This window comes from Anthonomus grandis, chromosome 3 (assembly GCF_022605725.1).
Source record: "Anthonomus grandis grandis chromosome 3, icAntGran1.3, whole genome shotgun sequence".
In the NCBI taxonomy this organism is placed as follows: domain Eukaryota; kingdom Metazoa; phylum Arthropoda; class Insecta; order Coleoptera; family Curculionidae; genus Anthonomus; species Anthonomus grandis.
In genome coordinates this window covers 40,060,507-40,081,384 of record NC_065548.1, presented here as the reverse complement: position 1 = coordinate 40,081,384, position 20,878 = coordinate 40,060,507, and the positions used below count along the sequence as shown (strand labels likewise).

Sequence of the window (20,878 nt, the reverse complement as noted above, 5' to 3'; positions counted from 1 at the left end):
TATTTCTATTTAAGAATGAAATTATTACATTGTTAAATAAAAATTGAATTTTCAATAAAAAAAATTGAAAATTTCACACTAAACTTCAAAATTAAACTTTTTCATATTTTGGCTCGTTGTTTGGTTGAAAATTCAACCAGTTGTTGAAAAAAAAAATTAAATCAAAAAAGTTCTTTCAATCGTACTTTTTTAACGGTGTATAAATCAATTTAAAACATTATTATTAATATCATTTTTGTTAAAATCAAACGACTTGTAAAATATACACGATCTTGTATATACGACGCACAAGGTGAAAAGTAATATTCTATATAAGTATAATATTGTCAGCTGTTCATTGAAGGACAACAACCTTTTGTTTGCTTTATACGGGGAGATTCGGACTAGCATCTAGCCGGCCCGGTAGCATCGGTCCCGAACCGAAATCCGAATCGATCGAATGGCGAACATTCTCGGATTTTGACAGTTCAGGTTTCAGGTTAAGGTCAAAGTTTCGACTCGACGTTCTATTTACATAATGATATTCAATGGTGTATATCATATTATTATTTAAAAACTATCTAACCACTCAATAAACATAAAATTAGTGATTACAATATTAAATCGCCTGTTTGAATTTGCCGCTAAAAGCAACCGAGTACATCGGCCACGTTCGGGATCAATGCTACCGGGCCGGCTAGACGCAAGTGAGATTCGGACCTATAGAAATCCAAAAGTTTAGGTACACATTTAGCCTTGAGGTCGTTTGAGCCAGTAGTCGTACCTTTCAATTTGTACGCAGTTCAGTTCTTTTTCGTCTCTTCACATAGAAGCAACGTAAAAGTAATTTCGGAGCAAATTCGAAAATGTCTAACGTTAAACCGTTTTGCGTTATTTGCAAAAGAAAAAGTGATAAATTGAAGTGCTTTGAAGAAAAAATATTGTGCAAATGTCGTGAAATATTGAAAATTCGCCAGGATAATAAATTAACTTATTGTGATGTTGTGGTTCCAAAAGAAGTCAATGAATTCCAGAAATATCACACAGATTGTTATAGACGTTTTACCGCCTTGCCGCAAAAGTACAGAGTGTCTGCATCTAAACCAGAAGTTGCATCAACTTCAACATCACAGTATGTATATAGTTAATTTTTTCATTTACATGTGATTTGAGTAATTAATGTATATAAAAATTTTTATAATGTATATAAAAATAAAAGTTTGAAAAGAGTATAGAAAACGAAATTAAGAACGCATTATTGAAGTTGTATTCCTTTTTCAGACAACATGCTGAAAATCAGAGCGATAATACTGATGAAGTTGCGGCAACTGAACCTACCGTACATACTCATTCTGACTCTTGTACAACACAATCAGCAGCTGGTTCAGCCGAGCAGTATGTATATCAATATCAGTTATTTAACATATATATATTTAAAGAAAGTGATACTGCATAATTTAAAATTAAAATTAAAGTTACAAGGTGTATGAAATTTTGCATTACAAAAATTCTATTCCTTTTTCAGACACCATGCTGAAAATCAAAGTGATGACATTGAGATGGAAAGACTTACAGTTTCTACAGCACAATCAGCAGCTAATTCAACAGAGCAGTATGTATATCAATATTGATGAATGTTTTCGTATAAGTTTATAAATAATTAAGTTATTCATAAATAAAAGTATTTACGTTATAAATATATTTTTCAGGCAATGTGCTGCTGAGATAAGCAATGCTGATGATACTACTGTGAGTCATAGTTGTTTTTTTTGTGGTAAAAGCAGAAAAAAAGTAAAAGGCCGCGAGGAACAGTTATTTGTACTTACGAAGTCAGGAAGCGACACGGTGAAAAATATCGCACAGTCAAGCGATGATATTGACGAAGAAATGGTGAAGAAAGTAGACGATTTTCCATCTGATATCGATAGTTTTTATCACAAGAGGTGCAAAGTAGCCTATTATAATACTCGCCAATCAGTTGTAAGAGGTAATAAAGAACAGTCACAGTGGCATTTGACAAGAGACGCTCGTGCAGAGGCATATGCAGCTGTTGAAAACTTTGTTCTTCAAAATATTATCAATCAAGAACAAACATTTTTTCTGACATTTTTAAATGATTTATTTATTGATCATTTAAAAGAGCTTACTGGAGACATTTGTGCATATACCTTTAAACCTTACCACTTAAAGGAAAGATTACTTAAAAAATTTCCAAAAAGAATTACCATTATAACTTTTGAAAATAAAACCCTTGTGAAACCATACAGGGGCATTGTCGTAAATAGTGAGGTTGAAAAACGTAATATTTTAGAGGCTGCTGCTGATATTTTAAATGAGAAAATTCGTAATCTTCAAGGTCGTAATTTGCCACAAAACTTAACAGTAAAAGACATAATACAGGGCGAGTGCGACGTTCCTGACTTTTTGATGGACTTTTATGAAAAAATTTTAGCCGGAAATAATTATCGTCGCAGACATAATTCAAGAACTAAAAGATTAGCTAAATCGTATGGAGAAGATCTTATTTATGGTGTATTAAATGGCCGATTAAAATGTTCAAAACATATGACCCTTGGCTTGACTGTAAAAAGTCTTACTAATAGTAAAAAGATTGTCAACATTCTCAATAGATATGGGCATACTTGTAGTTATAGTGTTCTAGAAGGCCTTGAGACTGAAGCTACATTTTCGTCTTGCGAGACTTCAGATATTTGTCCTGATGGAATCGAACGACTACCAGGATTACATACAGGTGTCGCTTTTGATAACTATGATCGGTTTGTTGATACAACATCAGGTAAAGATACACTTCACGATACCGTGGGAATAATTTTTCAAGATGTGAGTACTTGTGAAAGTGAGGAAGCTGTTGAGAGAGAGGAAGCTGTTGAGAGAGAGGAAGCTGTTAAGAGAGAGGAAGCTGTTGCAAGTACGAGCAACATTAACGTCGACGTAACGGTACCGAAAAAAACTAAACATAGACGAAGTTTCGACGTAATCAGCCACGATTTGCAACCGTATCCGAAACGACCGCGAATTGTTGAGTGTTTGCTGCCTCTCGAATCGCCATTACATTCAATAACAGTAAATCTCACATCCCAACGTCACATTTATTTTTCGTGGATGCTTTCACACTATTATCAGTTGTCAATGACACCGATGTAGGTAGGCTACAATAGTTTAGTGCATGAAGACACATCTCCACAACAACTCGTTTGTTATTTAACTACAATAAATTCTTCGACAACAAACAAATCTGTTGTATTAGAGACCATGCAGCAAAGTAAAAAAGTGGCTGATGAATGCGGAAAAGAGTATATGCAGGTAACATACGATCTTGCTATCGCGAAAATCGCCCTCCAAATCCAAAGTACCGAAAAAGGAGTATTTGATAATTTATTTATACACTTGGGATCTTTCCATATAAAACTGGGTTATTTTAAAGCATTAGGCAAATTTATCGATAATTGTGGTATTACAAATATTATGGTGGATGCTCTCATGCTTGCCAGTGGATCAGTCAACGGTGTGATTGCTGGAAAGCATTTTAACAGGTGTAAACGGTTACACCCCATGGTTGCCTTAGCATTAAGAATGTTGCATTTTGAAAGCTTCATTCTTGAAAATAATGTTACGATTGATGATGAATGCAAATCTAGATTAATATTAGCTTTAATTCAATTTTCAAAGAAAAAAGCATCTTCGCCGTTCGTAGAAAATGAAGAAATATTAGATTTGGTAAAACAATACGAAGAATACAGTGAAAAAACATTGCAAGGCGATCATGGAAAGACCCCACAATACTATATGCTATACATACGTTTCGTCGACTATTATTTGTTGCTAAATGCAAGTATTCGCAAAGGCGACTTCCAGTTATTCAAATATATGTTATCAAAAATGGTTAACTTTTTTTTCACATTTAATCAGCCAAATTATTCGAGATATTTAGTTAAATATCTCGATAATTTGCTGAAAATTGACGACACACATCCCGGCCTGCGTTCGCAGCTAGAGGAGGGATCATTCGGCGTTAAAAGGACAAAGAAACCGTTTTCAAGGCAATCAGTTGACCTCACTCTTGAGCAAACTATTAATGCAGATGCTGCTAATAAGCTGACTGGAATTTCTCATATCACAAGTTCGATAGCAGCTAGACAGCGATGGTGCCGCAGCCACACCATTCGATCTGCGATTATTAGTCATACGTTAGATGATGCACATTTAACTAAAAAACAAGACGTGACACAAGATTTGTCAAAGGGTGTGATTAAAAAAAACAGCAGTCAACTAGCTCGATTAATTAGTGGAATAAAACGAAATATCAACCCGTTTGATAAAGTTTTAAACAAAAATAATTTATACAACATTTCTACTGGCCAAGCTGCACCAGAAAATGTCGCTGACTTTTTGTTGAGTGTTGAAGAAACTGGAAATCAGCAGAGACAAAAATTTATACAATTGTGTGTAGACGATCCAAGTAAGTTTGATCAGGCTATTTCACAAAATAAACTTCATACTTTTGCCAGTATCATCAGTAAAAAAAAATTGTCAATTGCTGGAAAGGAAGTGGAGCTGAGAATGCAGCGTGATATTTTTGGCAAGCTTCTTTACATTTCCATGCAAAAAGAAGTTGATATTGCAAAGGTTCTTGCGTACCCATTAACGCCAGTACCTTTGTCAATGTGCCATCTTGATGGTTCTATTTGCAAGACTGAAAAATCGGCTCTGATGAAATTGTTGGAGAAAGAAGTTCAATCACAAGCACCTACAAACACAGATGTGATTATCTACGATGGATTTTTCATTCTTCACTTGATGAAAGAAGTACCAAATACTTTTGGAAACATTTCTCTACAACTTCTGCAGTGGATTTGTGCAACTCCAGCAAAAGTTATTATAGTCACATTCGACAGATACATTTTCCCGTCCATAAAAGATACGAAGCGTAAAATGAGGGGTATGGAAATATCTGATTATCGGATTGATGGTCCCGATCAGTTGCGAACGAAAGATTTGGCTACGGAGTTGAAAAATCCGAATTTCAAAGAAGCAATCGTCAATTTCTTCATTCAACACTGGGCTGAAAATCACATGGCACCTTATATGAATAATAAAGAGATTTATATCAACTGTGAATCATGTTATAAATATCAAGTGAACGATGGAAAAATTGTCAAAACGTTGGAGCCGTCATTGACGTGCCCCGCGCACGAGGAGGCGGACACCAAAATGATTTTTCACGTTTCTCAGTTGAAGTTCGATGCGAATATTACAATTCGTTGCTCTGATACAGATGTGTTAATCATCATGCTCGGTAATATGTCTCAAATACGTTACAACCATCACATTCATATGGAAGTTGGTACCGGCAATCACCATCGCTTTATTGACGTTACGAAATTATTCGACACTCTTGGAAAAGATGTGAGCGAAGCGCTGCCTGCCTTCCATGCTTTTACCGGGTGCGACTTCAATCCATCATTTTTCCGCAAAGGAAAAAAGCGACCGCTGGCAATAATGAGAGAAAGTTCTCGCTTCATTGAAGCATTCACACAAATGTCGATGCCATCGCATGAGAAGAGTGAACCTTTTAAAGTGATTGAAGAGTATATCTGTGCTGTGTACGGATTTAAAACATTACAAAAAGTTAACCAGGCAAGAGAAGCAACTTTTCATAAAAATTACAAAATTGGTAGAAATGACGTCTTTGAGTTGCCGAAAACAAATATTGATGGGTCAAGTCTACCGCCGTGCCAAGCTGAATTAGTCAATCAATTTTCAAGAGCATGTTACATATCCGAAACATGGGCACATGCACACTTAAAAGTGCCCAATGGAAATGATCCATCGGAATATGGATGGACACAAGTCAATGATACTTTTAGGTACATCTGGTTTACTGGAAGACAGTTACCAGTTTCTGTCGATGACATCACTATGCAGCCTGAAGAAGGTGAAAATTTTTTAATTTACTCTATACTTTTATTATATTTCGTTTGATACGGTGCGTAAATGCTTACATATTATTTTTTTTTATAGATAACATTAGTGATGATGATGACCTAATATCACAGGCAAGCTCTGATAGTGAGTCTGAATGCGATGATCAAGATAACGATAGTTGTACCAGTCACAGTGAAGATGAAATTGATGATGAACAGTGAATAGTCTTTATTTTGACAAAAACTTGCCTTTTTCACTACAAAATGTATTTTTTAATATTTTTTTTTAAACTGTAAATTATATATAAATTTCATTAATTTCATAAAAAAAATTCAATTAATTAAAATTTATAACAATTTATAATGAGAAATATCTGCTACAATGCATGAAATATATGTATCACTAACGGGTTTGTACGTATCATGTAAAATTCACGTCAAATAATATTATAATAATAATGTAAGTCATTTTAACCCTGCTGAAATTTTTATAGATGGTAGTTTATGTAATTATTTAAATAAAAAAAATCGTCAGCCGGCTGCATGTCGGTGGAAAGCCCGTCAGCTGATACACTTAACAACGCGGGTGGGTGGCATAAGTGATTTACGCGCTACACCTTTCACAGCGCTAGCTGACGCCTTTTCCACCGACATACAATCGGCTGACGATTTTTTTTATTTAAATAATTATATAAACTATCATCTCTATAAATTTCAGCAGGGTTGAAATGACTGAAATTAAAAAAATTTTTTACATGTTTTCATGGTCAGCTGACGGGCTTTCCACCAACATACAGCCGGCTGACGATTTTTTTTATTTAAATAATTATATAAACTACCATCTACAAAAATTTCGGCAGGGTTGAAATGACTGAAAGTTGAAATTTTTTTTACGTGTTTTCGGCCCTCCCATTGGCCCACCCACCGCTGGTGCGCTAGCTGATGGTCATTTTGCCTTAAAGCACAACGAAATTTAGTACTCCACAAAGTTTGGTCAGGGTTGAAATTGGTCAAAAAAATCTGTCACTGGCTCCCGGGCTATATAAGATGCAAAGATGCAGTAAATATTCTTCTATATTATAAACAAATACAAATAAATTCATTTTTATTAACATAGATCTTTTTTACTTACTTACCAAAAATGCATGGTTATTTAATTATGCACCTTTGAGCTTATGTAGTTTTCTTCTTTTTAATACTATTTCTAAAAAAGATTAAAGTTGAATACTATATAACTAAAAGATATCATAATATTCTTCTACTTAACATAGATTTTGTTTTTAATTTTTGATTTTTTAATTTTTTTTTAATTTTTTTTTAGTTTTTTATTTTAGTTGTAAAACAACTAATTTTTATAAATAAGGTTTATTCTTCTGTCCTTTAAAAGTGCAAACCTACTTATTATTAAATCTGTAAAATTATCAGATCCCTGTAAAGAGCAAAAGAGTTCCTTTTCGATGGAAATTAAAGCAAGTGATGATAAGCGCTCATTACCTATTTTATTTCGGGAATATGTTTTTATGCGTTTAAGGCATGAAAAATGTCTTTCAACTGATGTACTTGTGATTGGTATTGTAGCAATAAGCGTAAAAAGTGTAAAAGCTTGGGGAAATATTTCTTTAAGACCATTATCTATAAAATGTTTTAAAATCGACTCTACATTTAATGTTGTTAGTTCTTCATCGTGAAAAATTACACTTAACTCATTAATTAGTTGCTGTTTGTCAAAAATATTTTTATAAAGATTGGTGACACTTGTAACTAAAGAAGTTGGAAAATTTTTCTTATACTCTTGGAACTTAGAAGAATCAACCAATGCAAAATAAGTTAACTGCGATAGATCTGCAAACCGAACATCTATTTGCGTCGAAATATTATCAATAATCTCATAAAATAAAATTCGTAAAGAAGACTTTTCATCCCCTTTGATAGTGTTTGATAATTTTATTCTTTTTGATGGTGTAGGATTATCCACGCTATCTATCATATCGCCTGAAATTCTAATTTTTGCTTCTTCAAAAAATTGTTCGAAGGTTAATTCATTCCGCAAGGACTGTAGACGCTCTTTTGTTAAAAATACCTGTTTTTGACAATAAGCTATATCTAAAGACTTTTTTTGCAAAATACTAAATAGTGGATCCGTAATATCAAATACATTTTTGTAAGCCGCGGTTAAAAAAGAAAATTCTAAACCTTTCATAAATCTAAGATATCCCTTTGCCCCGTTAATTGACTCGGATGATGAAGATTGATCGTCAATAATTGTTTGAAAAACTTTTTTTAAGTCATTCCATTTTGAATCTAAAAGATGAACGATTTTTGAACGTGAAGCCCATCTGGTATCTACAGCAGTCGGTATCCTTTTTCCAACTATAGAGTCCAAAATAAATGTTCGCTTTGCAGATTGATGGAAGAAGCCGGGAATTGAAGTTACGCTCGCAAAAAAAATTCGGCAATTTTTAATAGTTTTTGCTCCATTCTGTAGAACTAAGTTTAATCGGTGCGCACTGCAATGTGTAAATAAAGCTAATGGAGCATCGTCTTTAATTTTTTTTTGCAAACCATTTAACGAACCAGCCATTACGCTAGCGCCATCATAACATTGACCAACTTAATTTTTCTTATAATCGAAAGGACTTAAAACAGAAACAATTAATTCGTACATCGCGTCTGCCGTTCTATCTTGACTTACATCAAAAAATCCCAAAAATCTCTCTTTAATGTCACCAGATTGATTTACATATCTGACCGAAATAGCGCATTGTGATTTTTCTAAAATGTCAGTAGTGTCATCAGCTTGTACAGAAAAAAATAATGCTTCTTTTATTTCTTTATGTATTGTTTCCAAAAGGTGTTCAGAGATACAACCTATTATATCGTTTTGGATAGTCTTAGACAAACCAGAAAAATTATTTCCTATTTTTTTTAAATGGTTTTGCATTTCAATGTCACGTTTAATTAACAAGTTAAATGTTTCACGAAAATTGCCAGTGTTAAAAGAATCTGATTTTTCATTGTGGCCTCTAAAAGATAATTCTTATTTTGCAAGATGACAAGTGACATCAATCAAATAGCTCAATAAATTTCTATTTTTTCTTACATCTTCGTTATAGGATTTTAAAAACAAAGAAGACTGTATTTTTAATGCATCCTGTATAGTGCTACTATTTTTTTGCAAGCGCTTTAGACTAAGGTAGCTACTCATATGCTCCTTTGACGATTCATGTTTTTTTATGCTAGCTGACAGATTTTTTAAATCGCAAAAACCCTGAGACACCCAAACATTATTTCTATTACCTCCTATATAAAGTATACAAGGCCAACAAAACAAACTTTGTTTAAAATAACTACCACATAACCATTGATGGGTTTCGAACCACTGGGTCTTAAAGGATCGCGAGAATGCTTGGCCTTGCTTTTTGTCAGGTTTTAAAATTGAAATCGGGGGTGTAGGGCGACCAATAGAAATTATTTCCCTACGATCATTTTCATTTAGGCGGGAAAATGGGGTTTCTTGTAAAGAACAAATTACATCATGCACAGGGGTTTCGGCGAGATTATTGGCAATTCTAAAAAAAAATAGTAAAAGGATCAAACAACTAGGTTAGGTATGCACCTCTACTTCTACAAAAATTACCTACTTTCTACTCTATATTATAATATTCTCAAAAATATACAACCCCTTAATAGGTACCTCTACTATCTTTACAAACTTTAATAGCACAATTATTATTCTAATATACTTATACTTATCTAATATAAACCAAATTCAAAATTCAATGGAGAAGCAACCATACGACGTAAGACAGCAGAAAAATCGTTCAAAGCTGAAAGAAACCGAAGAAACCAGCCACAAACCGTTAATGAATAAAAACAAAACCCCGCCAAGAAAAATCTGGAATTATTTTCCTCCTATCATATTATTAGTATTAGTACCATCACCATCATTATTGCTCCTATGTAGTTTTAAATAAGTGCAACAAAGACGCCACACAGCACAAAATCCCGCCCCAGTCCCCACCATTGATTTTCCATTGAACGAGGGCTCATCTCATCCGTGCTTTAATTATCATACTGAAACTCACCCAATTGTACTAAAAATTAAAAACGTTATAAAAATCGTAGTCATTGCTTGAAAATTTACAACAAAAAACCTAGACTGCCATGAAAAATGTACATTTTTAATATTTTTTACGTTTAAGTAAGAAAACAGAATTTGTATTGCGTGCTAAATTTTTTTCCACTTGTGCTAGATTTAGTACAATCGTACTCTAAAATCACCAGCCCTTTCTTCTTTATCGATTGACGAACGAGCGCTTCGAGCGAATTGACGCAGACGGTCGAAGGCGGCCGAATTGTCCGCCTAACAGTGCACTTTTTGTCGCATAGAATAATTTTGTTTCACGTCGGCCGCTGTAAGTTTTGTATGGGAGATTGCCGCCGTAGAGACCATTAAATACAGGCGGTTGGAAATATCGCCTTCCCATATATAATATCGTATTCATTTGATTTTATGAGGCGAGTCGATTTAGACTAGCTCAGGTTTCACGTAAAGTGGCGATAGATGCATGCGTATTAACATTAGACTAGGAGGTTCATCAGATATTTTAATATTACATTAAAAAGAATGATTATATTATATAAATTATAATGGTCATTTTTTTTCAAATTTACAAGTGAATTTTATAAGGTAGGCGGCGCCTACCTTGCCTACCCTGACGAGCCGCCGCTGTACTTCCAGTAACCTCAAATTAAGATGGCGCCATCTGACATTCCTTCCGTCAATTGTCGAGTTCTGGTTTGTTAAAAACGCCAGCTGTGCCCTGCGTGTCCATGTGGATCATATATGTATAAATTACCTATATCGCTAATCCTGACCAACTTTTGAAGCCAACAGTGAGAGACAGACGTGTATAAAAACGCATAAGACCCTCCTTTGTTCAAACAAGCTGGTAATGCGCATGTCTCAAGAAACGCTCTGTTATTGGAGCTATTGAACCAATGAAGTTCTCTTAAAATTGCCGGCTTTTAAATACTAATAGGTAAACAGGGTAACCTCCAAATAAAGGATTCGTTTTTGTTTTGATTTGGAATTTGGCAATGAATGAATTTGGAGAATAATAATAGATTGTTTTCATCAAATAGGATAGGATAATCGAAAGTTTAGCATAAAAATGTAGGTATTTTGAAAACTTGGTAATTCTGCTACTTATTATTATGATTATCGTGTTGACATTCTTTTTCAATGTTTGAAGATAATTTGGTTGGAGAAAAGTTGTATGCGAGTATTTTTGCTAGGTATTTCTATTTGGATATTAGCTTTGTTCTCACAAGAATCCCAGATTAGGCATGCCCATTGGCCAAAGACCATAGATGCAGGAGTAAAAATCCGGTTGTTATGTAATTAAATCAATAGTACTAGCGCTGACTGGTTTGGGATTTTTTCTAGAACAAAGCTATTTCTTGCTTTAAATTTATTTCCTTTCCAAGTAACTAAAGAAATGTTCTCGGGAAAGATGTAAGAGTTAGTCACCTTTACATATAACACAATAAACCAATTTAGATAAGCGGAATTTTTAAGTTCAACTGTATACCTATATAATATAAGTTCTATAGAGATTTTAATGTGTTAATTTTTGACTAGAAGTTACCAGTAACAGAGAAAAAAACTTGCAAGGGTTATGAATTTTTGTCAATTTTGTTAAGTTTAAACATGCTTGCCGAGAAAGTAATTATCTCACATAAGATGCAAATTGACAGCATTGACTTCATAACCCTCTTGTTGCAAGGTTTTGTGCTACTACTACATATTTATAGAATAAAAATATTTATAAATAAAAATGTATGCCTTTCGATTTAGTTCCTTGAACATTCTTTGGCAAATCATAAAATATATTATGTGGATTAGTTAATAAGGTATTCAGGTGGCTAATATGAAATCTACTAATTAAAAAAAAAAACACAAAAATGTATTGCAAGTAAATACTATATTCTATATAAATATTAGGAGTTACAAAAAATGTTTACAATTTACTCAAAATAATTCTTGGAATTATTACACTTATTTTTAAATACAAATTAATTTATTTGCATTAAAACACATTAAAACTAGTTGGTTCAAATATTTATTTAATTTACATCCATTCATATATATGTATGTATTTAAATTCATTTATTTTTATTAAAATATACCTCCCCCTTGGCAGTCAAATAGCGTTTATTGGTTTTTAAACAAAATTAATTTTGTGTATTTCTGTCGAATGCTACTATCTTTTTCTGATCTGGTTTTTGCCTCATGAAAAAGCCTAATTTCAATTATTACCTTTGTTAGTTGGCTTTTATGATTATCCAGTGGTTCCTGTGATAAAATATGGGTATTTATTTCAATATTATTAAAGGGATCCTGCACACAGTTAAATATCCTCAAAATTAAAAAATCTCTAATTTTTTTTTTTTGAATAAAAGATGCAGATTCTCTAGGAAAACCCTTTCTGCCAACATGCAGATTTTACATACCTGTTGAGATGGATAGATTAACTTACCACGATTTTTTAAATTTATTAGGAGAGCATCATGTTCTTGGCTTGTTAATTGTTCTGCGCAAACGCCGCATGATGATTTGTTTTTTAATACTTTTTGTACAATATATCCTGCTACATATTTAACAATATTTTCGACATATGGTGTCAAAGTCCATAATGTAGATATATAATCATGGTCAAATGGTTGCCAATTAATATTTTCATCTACAACAGAGTCTGAAAATAACTTCTGTTTAGAAGTTACGTACAGTATTTCAGCCCCATCTGCTAGACAATTTGAGGAGTATGTATTGCTTATTTCATGACGTACAAGCATTCTTTTATAAGCACTCTCAAATTGTATAGCACTGGGGTGGTTATTGAAACCTCCCATGCTTCTGATACAACTAAAGAATGTCTCTAAATGATCTTGACTTAATTTGAATGTCAGTAAAATAGTTTTGACCAAGTTCATTAAGTTTTTAATAAGTTCAAAACTATTTCTTAGGCAAATAATTAGACCCAAAAACCCAATTTTGCGTTCACTTTTCAGAAGTGAGACACCATGATTTTTTTTTTAGCCCTACAATATAATTTTCAAACTCTATGGCACTTTCTCTTAGAAAATTAATTGTGGTAATTTCAATACAAATGTTATATTTGTTTTTTTTTGAAAATTTATTTTTACAATTAAGTAAGTCAAAAATGTTGTTAAAAGTATAGCAGAATTTTGCAGTTGGCATACAATTTTTAAATTCAACTAAATCTAATTCTTTGACAAATCTAAAAGCATTAAAAACCTTTTCACTAAGGATTTGCATAGCCAATTTTACACTCATTTCATTAATTTCAAAATTAATATGTTTTTTAGTTAATTTTGTTCCTGCATGTAAACCCTCATTAAATTGTAACTCATATAATTTTTTTATGAAGTCCCATTAAATAAAGTCTCCATTTCCATCAATGAGAATATGCTTAGCCCCTAATGTGTTTCTGACTAATTTATTCATGTGGCAAGCATCCCAGAAAACCCATACTTTATCATTTGTCACTGGATTTTTAAACCATGGCTGAAACCTAACAGTACCATAATCAAAATTAGCACCCAAACTGACACAGAATTTTAAATTTGGAGGGGCACCATCAAAAGTTATAGAAAATACTAATGCACCTGTATTATGAATAAGGTCCAGGCATTTTTTCAATAAGTTGGCTCTTTCATTTCCATTTAGACCATTAATAAGGAAATAGCCTATTGGAACTTTCCAATGACCATTCAAGCCAACAGCCATAAACACTAGTGCATTTTTAGCCTCTTCAAAATTATCTTGCTCTAGTATTAGACCAGTGCTTATGTCAATACCTCCATAAAATCTCCCATTACTGTTAATTGTTTGACTCCTAATAGACATTTCATCTATAACAATATTTAGTATAACCAAGGACTCTTTACTTCGAATAGAAATTGCAGATAGGGCTTCTTGTGAAAATCCAGGTTTACCATCTATAATACTATACCACTGCCGTAATGTGCTAGGATGAGGCAACAGGTTTTTCCATGTTCTTCTGACATAATTATAAGCATTGCTGGAATAAAACTGCAATGTTAGAGCAAATGTCCTTAATTCCGGAGAATATTTCCTATTATTTTTTTAATGTCCTGGAAACCATTTGCTTCATACTATCAGGAAGATTGGCCTTAAACAAAAAAAAATTACTTTTAAAATTTACAGTACTTATGATATGTGTATACCTAGAACTAATACGTCGGAAGAACTTTCTGAAAGAAGATTTTTATTCTTCAGATGAGAGTGAAGTCCTCCAATGATTTAATCTTCTTCAAAAGCCTTCTATGTTTTTGTTGGAGATCTCGAATTTGTTCTTTTCGTTTAAAGATTTTTCTTTTGGCTAAATTAAAGCATTTTTTTGCCTGTCTTGGAGAAGCAAAATTTGGAGTTCCAACCTCACTAACATATCTTGGCTCGGCATATCTGGGTCTTTTTGGAGTTGACACAGTTTTTGGCACTAAAATTAACAAAAAAAAAACAAAATGAACAATAGTCAAATAGGTAGGTTAAAGAATTTGAAATAAAGTTACCTTTTTTTAATATTATAAAAACAGAAAATTAAAACTTTAAAGATTTAAAATAGAACTACCATAATCCAACATAAACTGGTGCATGTTCAGGTTACCATAATCCTGCTTTGGTGTATGCTCACCAAAATATGCCTATTGTTATATTAAACATCAGTATATATAGGATTAAAGTATGCACTTACATGTTGCAAGTTCTGTCTCGATCTCAAATATAATTGGAATTTCCTGAGAATCACTGGTACTTGCGGATGTGGTGACAGATTGTACTGAGGATTGTGGTTTGAAAATTGATGGGACACTTCCTCTTTTTAAAATCATCTTCTGTCCTGGCACTGTTTTTCCATCTCCTATATAATCATTTACAGTAAAATGTTCTGAACATATATGCAGAGTTGAAACATTATCCACAGTTTTATCTAGCTTACAAAAGGAAATCCAAGCTGTCCTGGTAATAGGATCTTTGGGAAATCTAGAAATAAATAATAGAATCTGTCAAATCTATTTTATGCCTTTAATCATATATTTATAAACCTGGTTGTTATAGGTATATTCCTTTAATCATTGAGATAAATTGAAATGTACAGAAATTCAAAGCTTACCTATGAAAGCCAACTCCGGGTTATCTGTGTAGCGTTGTTATTGTTTATGAACTATTTTTGAACCGTTTTAAAAGAATATATCCCGATATGTCCAGCCGTAGGCGTTGTTTTTTGTGCAACAAAATAAAAGGACCCGATGATATTAAAAATTAGTTGACACTGATGTATACCCTAAATTCTAGATGTCATCGGTCCTTTTTCTTAAATATTCAAAGAGAATCTCTGGATCTTACTCCCATCTTATCGAGGTGAGGTACCTCCTTGAGTAGTGACCTGGTAGAATGGAAGTTGTTTCACTTATTGTGCTTTTGGTACTTCCTAGCAGCAAAGCGCTGATGATACCTTTCGTCAGACCTAGTAAAAAGTGGCCTAGCATAATTATGTTCATTCTGAACATTATATTGAGATTGCTGGATTATGACAGCAGGTAATAAAGTCAATGTATCTTCCCAAGGTACTTGTGCCTCAACCAGTACTGGGGCATTTTGAATAATATTTGGGCCAGCAATTGGGAGAGCACACTTTCTTAAACGAGTATGTATAGTACTCGGAAATGAAATATTATCAAAATGGTCTTGACATAAATAACACCTTGTTGAGATTGGGCTTAAACCAAGTATTTTAAACCATTCGGACCTCCTAATAATGTCACTTTCAGGAAATTTAAAGAAAATTTTATTTTTGTATGAATCCTCAATAGGCCAATAGTATGTATTAGAACAAGTAGGTGCCTTGCATTTAAAAGTGATTTTTCCTGGTGATAACATTATTAGGGCAGTTTTAAAATGGTAAACAACAATTTTAGGTGACCTACAATATTTGATTAAAAAAATTGCACTTACCCCATCCTAGGGATCTGAAACCACACAATAAAATAACGAAAAAGCTTTTACCTATATGATGAAATTACACTTTAATGACTTTAAGCTACATTTTTAACTATTTTTTGTTGAGAAAAAAACAAAAGGACACACCCAATGGACGCCAAAATAAAAAGGAATAAGCAATGGCGTAGTGATGCGAAGAGTCCGGATTAATCATCCGTTCAATCCGAATATCAAATTATTTCGAATCAATCCGGATATCTAAATCGTCCGGCTTGCACGAAGTGACTTAGTGATACGAAGTTCCACTTTCCACCGGCTAAGAGAATCCGAATTAAATCGTCCGGACAAATAACCCGGCAATCGGCAATATCGTCGCGTCGCCTTGTGTAAACCTATTGCTTTATATATCCTTATTGTACTCATTTAGTAACATAAGAGACAATATGAGAACGCCCAAACTTTTTAAGGGTCGCCTGACCTTCAGAAGTTTTTTTGTAAACAAAGCATTTTTGTAGTGATATTTTACATCGTTTAAAATACACTTGATTTATTACATACATAATTAGCTATTTTAGTTTTAACATCATGTAGAAATGCGTAAAAACGAAATGTCTAATGGGCTGCATAATGCATACCTTATATTCAAAAAACAGCTATAAAAAACGTTTATCGGATGGTCGAGCATCGAGCCCGAAACATGGCATAATTTGCCGAACGGGCGAGACATCGAGCGGATGAATTAATCCGGATGAAAAAACCAAATTTTCAATTCATCCGAATCAATGCTGTCCGGATATTGAATTAATCCGGATTTTTACAACACTAAATGGCGACGATCGATGATGCGAAGGTGGGTGGTGGGAAGGGACGAATGAAAATCGATAATCTAATGACAATTATGACAGAAGTTGGTCCTCGATGCGGTCTAACCGAACTAAATTTTTTAGTTTAAGTTTTAGAACTTGATGATCAGGCTAGGCTACCTTTCGAACACTCTTTTAATATTCATTTCTCTATGGTCAGTGCATTCTAATAGTCCGCAAGAAGCATACTGAAATCTTTTTTAGTTTTCCATTTTATGTTTTAAGGCAGCAAAATGCTGAATCGTATACATAAAACGTGTAAATTAGTTAACGTGTAGTTATTGCTGTAAATAGTGTATTATAGAAATTTTCTCATCGGCAGTGTCTTTTTTCCCAACTCCAGCGCTTCCTGAAAATACAGTCTTTTTTTTTTTTTGACATTTTTTTTTTATATTGAAGATAACGCCGAATATGTGTACCAGTAAAAAGGGCATGCAACAAATCCCATTTGTTGCGCTTTTACCTTTTTCCTGGAACCTGGAAAGGAATTTTTAAAGCCACACCGTTTCGTGGCGACACCTAGCGGTGAGTTTACAACCTATTCAGGAATCCACATCATATATGTATAAATACCTATATCGCTAATATGCCATTTACGCAATGAGAGGAAATTGAAGCCAACACTAAAGGATAGCAAATCAAAGCCCATACTTTTTTTGCATAAGTCTATCCTTTATTAAAACATCTGTCTTGTGCGCACGCCTAGTATACTAAATCTTATTGTGCAGCTCATCAGTCATCACGTTTATCAATCGATGCGGTTCTTCGTTCTTGCTTGTCTTGTTGACAAACGCAAACGAGTGATTTCTCTGGAGATTTCTCCATTATTGTGTTTTTTTGTTTGTGCTGTTTGGTTTTTCTTTAGAGTAACTATTCAATTTATTGTTTTGACTTCTTTGGGTCTTCCAGTTATCTGTGTAGCGTTGTTATTGTTTATGAACTATTTTTGAACAGTTTTAAAAGAATATATCCCGATATGTCCAGCCGTAGGCGTTGTTTTTTGTGCAACAAAATAAAAAGACCCGATGATATTAAAAATTAGTTGACACTGATGTATACCCTAAATTTTAGATGTCATCGGTCCTTTTTCTCAAATATTCAAAGAGAATCTTTGGATCTTACCATAAAGAATATTTTAATTAAAGGGTTAGTTTTTATATATTACAACTCCCCTAACATTTTTGGGTACCCTCTGTACAAAAAAGTAGGTAGTAAACGTAAAATTTTTAGGGCATATTTTTGAGAAATATAGTTCTTATGTCTATAAATAATTAATTTATAAATTTGATAAATTGTAATTTTTTTATCATATCCTCAAAATGTAGAAAAAGCAAAATACATACCATGGACAGTGTTGTGCTAAAGCAGCACAAAAACAAATTGAATCAGGATCCCTTTTAAGACAATAAATTATAAACTTACTTTACATTCTACCCCTACCTTTATTAATTTGTTGATAACAGTGAAATTAACATTGTTAGTATCGAGCATTTAATTCTCAAAATAGGACTTAATATATTATACTTAAATCTCTAAAATTTTGTCTTACATAATTGACCCATTAAATCTTTTTTTGATAAAATATTGGGCTGTAAAATCTCTTTCACATTCTCTAAAAATCAATGAAAAAGTGCATTATTAACAATTAATTTTTTTGAAGGGCCTTAATGCATTAACTTAACAGCTTAAAAGCAAATTTGATGAATTTAATGTCAAAAAGCTAACGAATTCAATTAAAAAATGTAAAAAATAAACTTAAATTACATACATTATCAGTCTTAGCCTTTTCAAAAATTAAATCAATACACTTGCACTATTTCATAATTTTTTAGAGTTTGTGATCGAGATTCACAGCCTTTACGCTGTTAAAAATTGATTTAATGGGTCAATAATTTTAAATTTCGCGCCATTCTAAAATTTTAAATAGCACGCCTTTCATTTCTATGACGGATCGGTATTACAGTAGACTATTTTACCGACTGTGACAAATGTCAATTATTTTAGTTCGGTTAGACAGCATCCGTGATGCTGCAATCGAGTTTAGGGTAAATATGGTGCCTGCTTTATGGTGGTTACTATGGGATTGAACCCTCTTATACTTTTATTTACTCTATGGCACTGACGAAAAACGCGGCTTACGCGCCCAAAGTCAATGTCACATCAATCACTTGTCACTAAAATCAAATCATTGGCGTAGCGTCGCGTCATAGGCGTGCACATTACTAACACAATTCAAAAATACATACAAATAAAAGGTTGTTGGATTTGTTTCCAACACAATGTCCCTATTAAAATTATCACTAATCTTTACAATAACAGATTCACATGAGTGGTGAACACGAAATCCTGATTGATTTGTCATAATCGTGTTGTTATTGTAGTAAATTTCAAGTTGCTTTTTAAAATTAGCTGAAGCCATTTTTCATAAATTTGAACAATATTTATTATCCTGAACCCATTAGTTATTTTTGTAATTAAAATTTTAAAAGCTATTAAAATAGTGGCTATTTACAGTTTTTAACTTTCAACAACTAATTCCCAAAAGACCTAATTATTATGTCTAATAATCGATTACCTACTACGACAAATGCACTCTGAAGCACTCTTTTTCGAAATACTACCCTATCGATAATATTTTTCATTGTTTTTATTGTGCACCTTATTTCCTTCAAAGTTGTCTTTCAAACTTGCTTGATCCAAATCTGTATACATATAAGTACTTGACTTGACATTCTACTCAGTATGGCTGCCGAGAGCCTAGTGTATTAGTATAATATATTAAAATAATTATTTATAATATAAAGTAAAAGTGATTAGCAACCTGACAATGGTATTAAGGATGCTATCACCACACCATAGGCATTGCACATAACCCGGTCGATGGTGTTGGGAGGAGGATGAAACTACAGACCATACTATAAGTGCTCAGCATTCACACTCACTAGATTCAAATATTTGGAACACCTATAGTTCACCCAACGACATTATGTCTTCAAACCACGGTACCTTCCTGATTTTTTCAAGGCTATTGGCTTTTGGTAGACCTCAAAGGGGCACGATATGTCCATTAGGCTTTCCTATAATAGCATTACCAGAAACGACCCTATACTTTATTACAGAAGAACCTAGAAGAGTTACATCTTTTAAAGTAACATTAAATTAGACATAAGCCGTTGGCCAACTTGAATTATAACCCTACGTTAGGTTTAAATTTTATTGTTTATTAAGCTTTGTGACGACGAAACTTTTCTTAATAATTCTAACTTTCTTTATATTTATTATTGAATATAATTAAACACTTATTTCTTAAAAGTGGAAATGGTTTTTCAAAGTCAAAAAAATAAAATTACGCAACTTAAAATAATTTAATAAGAAACGTAATATAAAGCAATCAAAGCAGTACAATCGCAAAGAAAGATGTAGGTAGTCCCATAAAGTTTAATATACGTGAAATATTTGTTTTAATTATAAGCATCTTTAAGCCAGGGTCGCTTGTGCTATTAATAATTCTTCCATAAAGGCATATATTGCACGTTAAATTAATTTCGTTAAATAAGTAAGAGAGACTTTAAGTTAATGGCTCTATATATAATGTGTCATAAAAAAATCATCACGTATGTTTAAAAAAATTACATGCCTGTGAATTATATATTAAATGGACACATTGAAATAGTAGTCTTGAACATTCTTTACTTGCCAAATTCGAATATGTTCAAAGGGGAAACGATCTTCGGTTCTCCTAGAGGTTAATCTAGCATGTTGTAAGTGTATTGGTGAATTTGCATGCATTTCTATCTTTTGAACCATTATATCTGTTCGATTAACTCATGAGCTATAGACAAATTTGCGCCTTGTGAAATGGGTGATTTAATCTGACTATATTGTATAATAATAAATGTGAATATCAATAAACAATATACCTTTAAAAGTAAATAATTCGAAAAGGGTAATTACAGCGAGAGTTTTAACGCATACTCTTTTTAAGCAAAACTGTTTGCACACAAATTTTTAATTAAAAATAAATTATGCCAAGCCTAAAAAAGTTA

General features: G+C 32.8%; 3 protein-coding genes across 3 annotated transcripts in view; all 3 read left to right on the top strand.

Annotated features, from left to right (window-relative positions):
• The window catches only part of LOC126734533 (cell adhesion molecule 1-like), a 415,458-nt gene that overhangs the window by 45,177 nt on the left and 349,403 nt on the right, over positions 1-20,878 (top strand). The gene's annotated exons all lie outside the window — the stretch shown is intronic.
• On the top strand, positions 480-5,067 carry LOC126734532 (uncharacterized). The gene is made up of 4 exons (XM_050438207.1): positions 480-1,111; positions 1,261-1,374; positions 1,505-1,591; positions 1,689-5,067. The coding sequence occupies exons 1-4, from the start codon at positions 846-848 to the stop codon at positions 3,142-3,144; spliced, it is 1,923 nt and encodes a 640-aa protein (XP_050294164.1). The 5' UTR covers positions 480-845; the 3' UTR covers positions 3,145-5,067.
• LOC126734656 (uncharacterized) lies at positions 4,933-6,146 on the top strand. The gene is made up of 2 exons (XM_050438356.1): positions 4,933-5,935; positions 6,022-6,146. Exons 1-2 carry the CDS (start codon positions 4,933-4,935, stop codon positions 6,144-6,146), a joined length of 1,128 nt encoding a protein of 375 aa, XP_050294313.1.

Coding starts and splice junctions, on each gene's coding strand:
- LOC126734532 (XM_050438207.1), top strand. CDS start 846: ATGTCTAACGTTAAACCGTTTTGCGTTATTTGCAAAAGAAAAAGTGAT. Junction 1,112..1,260: donor GCATCAACTTCAACATCACA/GTATGTATATAG, acceptor TTCCTTTTTCAG/ACAACATGCTGAAAATCAGA. Junction 1,375..1,504: donor GCAGCTGGTTCAGCCGAGCA/GTATGTATATCA, acceptor TTCCTTTTTCAG/ACACCATGCTGAAAATCAAA.
- LOC126734656 (XM_050438356.1), top strand. CDS start 4,933: ATGAGGGGTATGGAAATATCTGATTATCGGATTGATGGTCCCGATCAG. Junction 5,936..6,021: donor CACTATGCAGCCTGAAGAAG/GTGAAAATTTTT, acceptor TTTTTTTTATAG/ATAACATTAGTGATGATGAT.